The 9,557-nt window shown below is 47.8% G+C and overlaps 1 protein-coding gene across 2 annotated transcripts; it reads right to left on the bottom strand.

Annotated features, from left to right (window-relative positions):
• Nucleotides 1-454: 454 nt before the first annotated feature.
• SGK1 (serum/glucocorticoid regulated kinase 1) lies at nucleotides 455-7,864 on the bottom strand. 2 transcript variants are annotated; one of them, XM_042881575.1, is made up of 12 exons: nucleotides 7,590-7,864; nucleotides 5,750-5,825; nucleotides 5,042-5,117; nucleotides 4,509-4,613; nucleotides 3,960-4,043; nucleotides 3,725-3,856; nucleotides 3,321-3,433; nucleotides 3,028-3,151; nucleotides 2,631-2,726; nucleotides 2,362-2,517; nucleotides 2,158-2,247; nucleotides 455-1,681 (listed from the first exon to the last, which is right to left on the bottom strand). In XM_042881575.1, exons 1-12 carry the CDS (start codon nucleotides 7,621-7,623, stop codon nucleotides 1,514-1,516), a joined length of 1,254 nt encoding a protein of 417 aa, XP_042737509.1. In that variant the 5' UTR covers nucleotides 7,624-7,864; the 3' UTR covers nucleotides 455-1,513. The 2 variants fall into 2 exon arrangements, with proteins under 2 accessions (XP_042737509.1, XP_042737502.1); XM_042881568.1 differs by lacking the exon at nucleotides 7,590-7,864 and adding an exon at nucleotides 5,962-6,105.
• Between the last annotated feature and the right edge of the window lie 1,693 nt (nucleotides 7,865-9,557).

Consider the following 9,557-nt stretch of genomic DNA (forward strand, 5'->3'; position numbering starts at 1 on the left):
TGCAAGCACTCAATCCATCCAGAAAAAAAAGAAATTGAATGGGATCACTCCAAAAGCTATCTTCATTCTTAGCTGAAAGTTGACAGCAGGTCCCTCTTGCAAGCCACCCAGCAGTAGTCAGTAATAAAAGTTAGTATTTAACACCTGTTTTAAATTCAGATATACCCCATTCAAGTAAGCATATAGTCAGTTTGTGAAATCTGCCCTTGTGGTAGCTTTTGTCACCACTGACAAGCTCAAGGCACCTTGCACCCTACCATACTCTGCAGCAGTGTTTGATGCTCCAAGACAGATGCCCAGATAAGGAATTTCCACTGGCCTCAGTAAAATCTGCGTTAGCATACAACTGCAGCACAGTGGCAAAATAAATCTAGTCTTTACTATGCAATTGGCTTAGTGACTTAGTTCTTGAAGTGTAGGTATGCTTTGTCTACATCAGAGACCAACTCAGGGATGTATTTTTTCAATATTTTACTGCAAACCAATGGGTTTGGTCACAAAAAAATATGATACATATAACCATGTTAATTATATTACATAACAATGATGGTATACATTACAAGTTAAGTCTTTAAGTTTAAATATACATCTAGAGTTACAACTGAATGTACAGATATTTTTTACAATACATACAACCAGGAATGAAAAACCCCCAAAACCATAAATAATGCCCATTTTACAGATGACATCTTTTAAACAAGAAAAAAAAAAGAAAGAGAAACCAACAGCTTCGACTGACTGCAGCTGGGGCATTTTGGTCCATAAAAACCCTTTCTAAAAATAGAAATCTGTTCATAGCAGCAATGCTTTCTTCAAGCATTTGGATACAAGTAATTGAGAGCCCATTTCAATAATTTCAGTTGACTGTATAGATTTACAAAAAGAAAATTTCAAAATTACACTTAATTTATCTTCCAAATATGGAAGAAACAAACAGTGCCCCACATTGTGGTATCCTGCAAGTGTCACATTGATGCATTACACTAAGTCCATCTGTAATACGCAGACCACACGCATACCATTTGTTCACATAGTAAACCCACATAAATGAACTGAGAAACACACTCTGCAACAGGGAAAGCTTTGGAGCTAACAAGATCTCATCAGAAAAAGGCACATTTCATAAAATCCTTATCACATTCAGAAAGATCTTCAGGCAAGGCTTTTCAGAGCTCGATTTCAAAACTGCTCATTCTTACTCTACAATCTGCCATAGCAGTCTATCGCAGCAGTCACTTTTGTTTTTCTTTCCCAAGGAGACAGCACCACTTTGGGGGAAGAAAAAAAAAAATGGAAATGAAAAGCCTGCAAAGCTCATTCAGAGAGTGATGTGCTCTTCAAAAAAGCTTCCAGCAAACAGTGTAGTTGAAATTAAGGCTGCAAAGCTGCCATGGTGGAAATGTGCAAATTCTGTTTCAAGGTGACCGGTCAACTGGCAATTCCACCAGAAGGCCAAACAAAAATAAAAATAATAGTTATTATTATTATAAAGAAAGAAAGAAAGAAAAAATGTTCACAAGAAAGAGTCCACAGGTGGGGCATATGAGAAGCCTAAAAAAGCCTCAGCAGCTTCTTTGACGCTGGCGGTGATGAGGATGCTGTCTGGAGACTGGCCAATAGAGTTGGGGACTGGCTCATCTGTAAATTCAGGATCAAAGTGCCGCAGGTCATTGGGGCCACTCTGGTGAAGGAGACAAAAGGAAAAACACACTATTTAGACCAGACCTTCCTATTTTCTAGAGAAAAATAAATGCTCAAACAGTAAAAGAGAACCACCTTCACAACCAGATGCCTGCACTTAGTTACTAGCTGACAAGCCAAATTTTGCTCTATGCATGGGAATCTACCAACTTTCTGCACCTTACCTTCCCCTTTGGTAACATGGGGATTAGATTAAAATAGCCACACGAATTAAGTACTTATTTGTCAGAGAGCCCCGGGCGCCCCCCCCCCCAAAAAAAAAACCATCTAAATTTAGAAAATCCATCAGCAAAAAGTCAGCTACTGCTTATTTTTAATCTTGTCTGGATGGCCATAAGGAAAGCTGTGCTGCCCAACCACACCTCCATGTGGCCAGTTTCCTCTAGCTTCTGGGCACCCCATGAAGATGTGGGAAGACACTTCCTTACACATTCTATAATTAGAAGTGATACGTACCACATTTGGGTTAAAAGGGGGGGTAATCTTCTTATTAATGAGATCATCCCAGTTAATTGGGGAGAAGAAGATGTGATTCTTAATCTCCGTCTGTTAGGGAGAGAAAAAAAAAATAGATTAATTCAGACCCCAGCTAATGTAAGTAATATGACCTAGTCATCTTCCTGTAGCGCACACAGGAAGAACTGCTCGTTTGGCACTTACAAAGTCTTCCTTGGCACCAAGCCTCTTTGTCCTGTCTTTCTGCAGAAGGCCTTCCAAGAGATGTCTGGCAGAGTTGGTAATATTTGGCTTCAGCTGCAATGGTTTGTTCAAGATGTTATCATACATTTCTGCCGTGTTCCTGCTGTAGAAAGGCGGCTGCGGGAACAGCAATGGAGAGATCAAGGTTACGGGGCTGACTCATGAGTATGCGCCTTCTGAGAGCGCAACAGTGAGCTTGTTTGATCTGTCAGTGAGGATACACTGCTTACCAGTCCATAAAGCATCTCGTACAAGACTGCTCCAAGGCACCACCAGTCCACAGTCCTGTCGTAGGGCTGCTTGTGAAGAACTTCAGGAGCAAGATACTGTGGAAGAGAAGGAAAAGAAGCACATTAGTAAAAGGGATCTGTTTAGTTAGTACAGTCCCCCCCCCATTTCTGATTGAAAACACCTCACTGAATCCCAGCAGTATCTAAGCTACCAAGAAGATGCAAGTACTTTTAAAAACAGCAGTGGGCTTGATAGCCACTCTCCCCTCATCAACAAGCTGTCACAGGTCCTCGCAGTCTGATATCACAAGACCCATCCTAACCCCCACGTGTCCCACCCACAAGAAAAGCACATGGGAATGATGAGCTGTGACCGCAGGTTGAGGACTGGACGTACCTCAGGTGTGCCACAGAAGGTGGAGGTTGTGCCATTGTGCTCTATGTTTTCCTTGCAGAGTCCAAAGTCAGTCAAGACAATGTGCCCCTGCGAATCAAGCAGAATATTCTCCGGCTTCAAGTCACTGTAGGAAAAGATAAAACAAAAGACGTTCATTAGAAGAGCTGGAGTCAGAAGATTGTTTACTCATTAAGTCATAGAAAATGATAAACTCTAGGCTAATATTGATGTAAACTTTTTAATGCTTATTAAACAAAGGGCATGGTTTGTTTTAGTCCAACAACATTGCTTACCGATAGACAATGTTCAAGGAGTGCAGGTAGCCCAGCGCACTGGCAATTTCAGCAGCATAAAATCGGGCCCTTGGCTCCAGGAAGCAACGCTCCCTCTGGAGATGGTAGAACAACTGCAGGAGACAGAAAGAACAAAGTTCTGTAAAGCGGCGCCAGAGCCTGTTAACAATGAGCTTAATTAGACTCAACATATATAGCCAGGGAGAACAATGGCAGGAAATGGCCTAACGATCCTTTGGTAGTCCAAAACTTGGCAGGCCGGAAACATTAATTCTAGTAACTTTTCCCCATGTTTTTTTCCCCTTGGAGCAATTTTTATTTAAAAGGAAGGGTGAAAAAAAAAAAAATCTACCCTATTACTGCACACATGATAGGAAATACTACCTGATTTTCTTACTGCTTACCTCTCCACCATTGATGTAGTCCAGGACAAAATACAGTTTGTCTGCAGTTTGGAAGGAGAAGTGAAGTCCGACCAGGAAGGGGTGTTTCACATTTTTCAGCAGGACATTGCGCTCTGACATGATGTGCTTTTCCTGAACACACGGAAATCAATGTTCAGCAACAGTATTTGCTGAGCAACAGCAGTAAAAATCAACCTGACAAACATCACAACAAAAACACTAAGAAGCAGCTCACCTCCTTCTTCTTCAGGATCGCTTTTTTCTGTAGGACTTTAACAGCATAAAACTGCTCTTCTGCCTTATGCCGTGCAAGAAGAACCTGAAAGAAGACAGATTCCCAGAAGTGAGAAATGCTAAACTACAAAACAGAGTAAACACAACAGAAAACAATCCCTTCTGTTAACGGCTGAACACTGCTCCACTTCTCTGGCTCAGCATGCAAGCTCTGTGCTGACAGTGCCTAAAGCTGTCAGCACTCCCACAGATAAATCTAGTTTTTACTGTTAGTGGCCTCCCCTTCCAGAAGGGAAACACATACCCTCCTGAGCTGAAGAACCCCCACCCCTGCCTACTCTCTCCCTTGCTCTACTGTGACTCACAGAAATGCAGCACCCTGCTTCCCTTCCCTGCAGCCCAGAAGAGCCAGGCACTGGGCAGCAGCACTGCCCATATCTGCTCTAAATGACTGCCATTCACCAAAGGCAGCACAAACACAGCCCATATGCATCACCACATACATGAGCTGAAGAGCAATTCAATTACAGTAAAAAGAAGTTATGCTTACCTTTCCAAAGCTTCCTTTTCCAATAACTTTTAAGAAATGAAAGTCTGATGGCTTGGCATGTGGGTTGGATGATGGGCCAAGATTTATCTGCTGTGATGGACTGGGCTAGAAAAGCAAACACACAGAAAACAGTTTTCATAAAACAGTGAGACTTTTTTTTAACATAGATAAAGTAACTTTGAAAGTGAGAACAAACACTCTGCTTATCACTAAAATTTTAAACTAGACATCTACCAGATGACTTACACTCTTTGGTACTACTCAAGAGAAGTATAACAGCAATAGCCAATCTAAGAATTCTTTCTGAGGTCTTAGTCACATTGCATAATGAAGCTACAACTAATAAAGGTTAATTTAAGAATTTTCTTCTCCATGTTGAAAACAAGTTCCAGGCTAACTTGATCACCTTTTCCCCCACCTACATCACTGCACTATAAACTGAAGTAACACTCGTGATGCTAATTTTGCTACGCTTCTATTATCAGCTCATTTGATGTTCTAAAAATGCTTCATGGAGCGTAAAATCTGCTTACCGGAGGAGAAGGATTAGCATTCATAAGTTCAGGCTCTTGAGGCTGGGAGATTTTCAAGATAGATTGAACTTCAGGGCTGTAATGATGAGAGTATGTGTTAGTCATTACCAAAAACATCAAGTGGATTTTTCCACCAGAGGGCAAGCAAGGACTGCACTGAGGAAAGATGAGTTTGGGCTTGGTCTATTACAGAAAGCAACAATCTGTTTGGCTTAAGGAGCAAAACTAATTTACAGAATGTAAATTCTACCATAAAAAGAAATGCATTTATGCCATATGTACGGATCACAACAGAAATTCCATCCAACCAATTTCACCCAAACCCTGCTCGGGAAGATTTGCCGCAAGGTGACTAATACCTCGAAGAGCAATTAACTCTTCTGTAACAGTCATGTCAGAAGCACTACAGTAAACAATTTTTTAACCAACTGTGGGATTTGTTAGAATCATAGAATATCCTGAATTGGAAGGGACCCATAAGGATCACAGAATCCAACTCCTGGCTCCACACAAGACCACCCAAAAATCAGATCGTATGGCTGAGAGTGCTGTCCAAAAGCTTCTTGAACTCGGCAAGCTCACTACCACGACCACTGCCCTGGGGAGCCTGCTCCACTGCCCAACCACCCTCTAAGGAAGAACCTTTTCCTGAAACCCAACCTGACCCTCCCTTGTCACTGAAACCCGTCTTAAATTGCTAATACTTACTGCTTGCATGCATAGGAGTTGGTGGCTATCTTCTGAATGAAATCATTAAGCCCCATTCTTCTCTGTTTCATGAAAGCTATAAAACAACAACAACAAAAAAGACAGGGAGTGTTAAAAAACAAAAAGCATTTAGCCATCTGCTTGCCCTGCCGAAAAAAAAAAAAAGAAAAAAAAAAAAAATGCAGCCCGCGAGCATCCTTCCTCCCGCTCACCGATGAGAATGGCCACCATTCCCCTCATCTTCGAATAAGTCAAAGCGGGACCCGAAGCTTCGGCCGCCTTCACTGTCATTGCGCTGGGAAGGGGCTGCGGAGCCACCGAGAGCTCTGCTGCCAGCACCGCACTGCCCGGGAGCAGCACCCGACGGCGCTTAAGTGGCGGCGGAGCGGGGCGGGATCGGGGCGGGGCGGCTTCGCTCGTCCCCCCCAACCCCCACCCCCCACCCTCGCAACGTCCTCAGAGGCTGCCGGCCTCCGATAACGTCGCGGCGGGGGGGGAGGGATCGAGCGGAGTCGCTCCGTGCTCGCTGCCTTCTCTGGCCGGGTGCAGGAGCCCTAAAGAGGCGCTTCGGAAAGTCGCCGGCCCCGGGGAGCTGCGATAAAGGCGGCGTTTGACGTTTCCTTGAAGCAGCCACAGTGAGTCAGGAGAAGGAGATTTCCTGCCCCGGGTTTTCAATAAAACAAACAAATGGCCCTACGCCCGGTTGCTCGGTCGGGACATTACTGAAAGGGAAAAGGGAATAAAATAAAATTTAAAAAAAAAAAAAAAGCACACGTTTCTTCTTTGTGCCAGAAAGGGAAATGTAGGGGGAAAAAAAAAATCCCAGTTCCCTGAATTTGGGAGGAGGAGAGGGCCGAGTTTTGCTGCTGGAAAAAGCCGGGGAGATGACGAAGAACCGCACGAGCCAAAAATTAACAGAAATGGGGGACCGTCCCTCCACTCAGTTTGTTTCCCTGTGCACCCGCCTCATCCGCTGCCCCGCGGGCGCTCCGAGCCTGGTCGGGGCATCTCCCCCCGGCTCCCCCGTGGGTACTCTCCGCCCGGCGGGCACTACGCACGCACTCATTTCATATCAGATCTCCTGGGCTGCCGCCAGCGGCTCCAGCTGCGCCGTGCCCCCATCACCCCCCTCCCCATCTCCCGCCTGGGGCTCCTTTCGCCCCCCCCGTCCCGAAACCCCTGGCGGCCGCTGGGCGGCATCCCTCGGCTGCTTCCTCGGGGCCGGGAACGGGGAGCAAGCCCGGCACAGCACGGCCCGCGGCGGGGAGAACCGACCTTGCGGGACGGTCACGGCTCTCGCAAAACGTTTTACAACGATAGAGAAAGGAGCGAACAGAGCCGGGAGGGCGGCAGTCGCGCTCCGGGGGACGGAGGAGAGCCGGAGCCAGGGCAGGAAGGGGCGACAGGGAGCAGCACGGAAGGCTGAGTGCAGCCGTCGGGGCTCTGTCTTCTCCTACTTGTTGCCGACCTCCTTCTGTTGCTAAAACTGCCGCCTTCAGTAGTAGAAAACAAATAAACAAAAAGACAGGAAAAAAAAAAAAAAAAAGCCGGGTGGACAGCAGCAGGAGCGCTCCCCTCCAGGGCTGCGACAACACCAATGCTCTACACTACCACCGTTCGGGCGGCCGCCGTTCCGCAGCCCCCGGGTACTGCCCCCCTCTCCTCCGCACAACCGGCACCCCCACCCTTTAAACCCCCTCCCGCTGCCGCCTCTTCGCGTCCTGCTTGTGCCACTGCTCCTGACCCCTTCCCGTGCTCCAGCCCTGCGCACGACACTGGGTTTTATTTCTCCGTCGAGAGCGCTTTGCAAAAAGCCCCCACGGAGCGCAGCGGAGCCCACCTTTCAGTGAAGATTTCTCCTCTTTGCCCCTCATCGCCGCGGGGATGCGGGCTCTGCGCGGAGCCGTGCGCTGCAGCTGCGTGCGGGCTGCCGTAATCCCGACTGCGCGCCCTTCCTGGCCGGCTCCGGGACTGGAGGGAGGCGGCGAGTAGAGGGAGGCCGGCACCGTTCCTGCTGTCCCGCTTATGAGCGCAGCGCCGAGGGCGATTTACATGAGGCAGCGTTATAAAGTTCACGGGCCGCCCCGCACTCTCTGCCCCATTGCAACATCGCCGTCAAAATTACTGTCATCAGCGGGAGCCCGAGACGCGCGCACAAACCCCGGCAGCGCGGGGGGGCGGCCCTGCCCTCCCGGACCCACGGAAGCGGGCGCTGCCCTCCCGACCCCCCTCCGAAAAAAAAAAAAAAAAAAGAAAGAAAAAAAGAAAAAAAAAGATGGCAGGGAGCCAACGCAGGCGCTGCTCCTGCGGGGGGGGGGCAGCGGCCGGATAGCGCCGAGGCGGGCCGGGCCCCGCTCCCAGCTGGCACCCAGCGCCTTCCGCCGGCAGCGCCCCGGCGGCGCCCCCCTCCCGCCCGGCCCGGCGCCGCGCACCCCGGCCGCGCCCCGCTGCGGAAAGCCGCTGTCCGCCCGCCCGTGCCGGCGCCCACCTGCGCGGCCCCGTGGGATGGGTCCGGGTACCACTCCTCGCCCCCTCCCCGCCGGCGGGAAGCGGCTCGTGCATCACCGAGTGGGTGTGTTTAATGCGATTCCTTCGCATGGAACGCGTTGCTGTTATTTCTCTGAAGCCGTAAACTGCGTTCTTAGAAGCTCGAGTGCCCCGAGGATGCATTCTACAACTTTTCTCTACAGCGATGTCAGCAAAACATCTTCCATTGAAATGGAAGATAGAGCATAGAGGAGCGAGAAGTAGCCAAGAGGTACATTACTCAAGAGCTGAGTCTCATGGAAAAGCATCAGGAGTTCTGGGAGCATCAATAAACTGCAATGGTCTGCACCAATGACTTATGCAGGCGGTGGGTCAGGAGTGTGCTGATAAGTACACGCAAGGGAAGAATCCAACAGTTACAATGATGTTTCACACTGTGTTTTTCTCTGGGGCTGAACTTTTTGTCTATCTTCCTGAACTTCTAAACTAATACTTTTCTTTCTTTTTTCTTTTCTTTCTTTAAAATAATAATAATAATAATAATAAACGAAGTATTAGTACATTCAAAATTAAAAAGGAAATGGTGTATGAAAAGTTGCAGAGCTACAGAGCTGCACAAGAATGGCTGCACAAATTTAACAGAAAAAAACTATTTGAGTGCTGTAAGTTGCCAGGGCAGCATGTCTGACCCACCGTATTCCTGAATCACAAACTCCTGGGAGTCAGGGATGCTTCAGGGGCACATCACAGAGCAGTTGTCCAATCATAGAATCATTAAGATTGGAAAAGATCCCCAAGATCATCTAGTCCAACCATCAGCCCATCACTACCATGCCCACTAACCATGTCCCTAAAAGCCACATCCACATGTTTCTCGAGCGCTTCAGGGATGATGAGTCCACCACCTCCTTGGGCATCCTGTTTCATTGCTTCATCATTCCTTCAGATAAGAATTTTTTCCTAGTATCCAGCCTGAATCTCTCCTGGTGCAACGTGGGGCCATTACCTCTTGTACTATCACTGTTAGCTGGGAGAAGCGGTCCTTCCTTGCCACAACCTCCTTTCAGGCAGTTATAGAGAGCAATAAGACCTCCCCTGAGCCTCTTTTTCTCCAGTCTAAACAATCCCAGTTCCCTCAGCTCAATTCCCTGTAAGGCTTGTACTCCAGACCCCTCACCAGCTTTGCCGTCCTTCTCTGGACATGCTCCAGAGCCCTTGGAAGTGCTGGTGTTTGCTGGTGCAGGTAACCCCATACACTGACTTTCATGGACTCAGTTCCACACCTTCATTATGATTCTCCCATTCCCCTTCTGAGAGACAC

Source organism: Lagopus leucura, unplaced genomic scaffold, assembly GCF_019238085.1.
Source record: "Lagopus leucura isolate 7727_CA_CO unplaced genomic scaffold, USGS_WTPT01 Super-Scaffold_73, whole genome shotgun sequence".
Taxonomy (NCBI): Eukaryota; Metazoa; Chordata; class Aves; order Galliformes; family Phasianidae; genus Lagopus; species Lagopus leucura.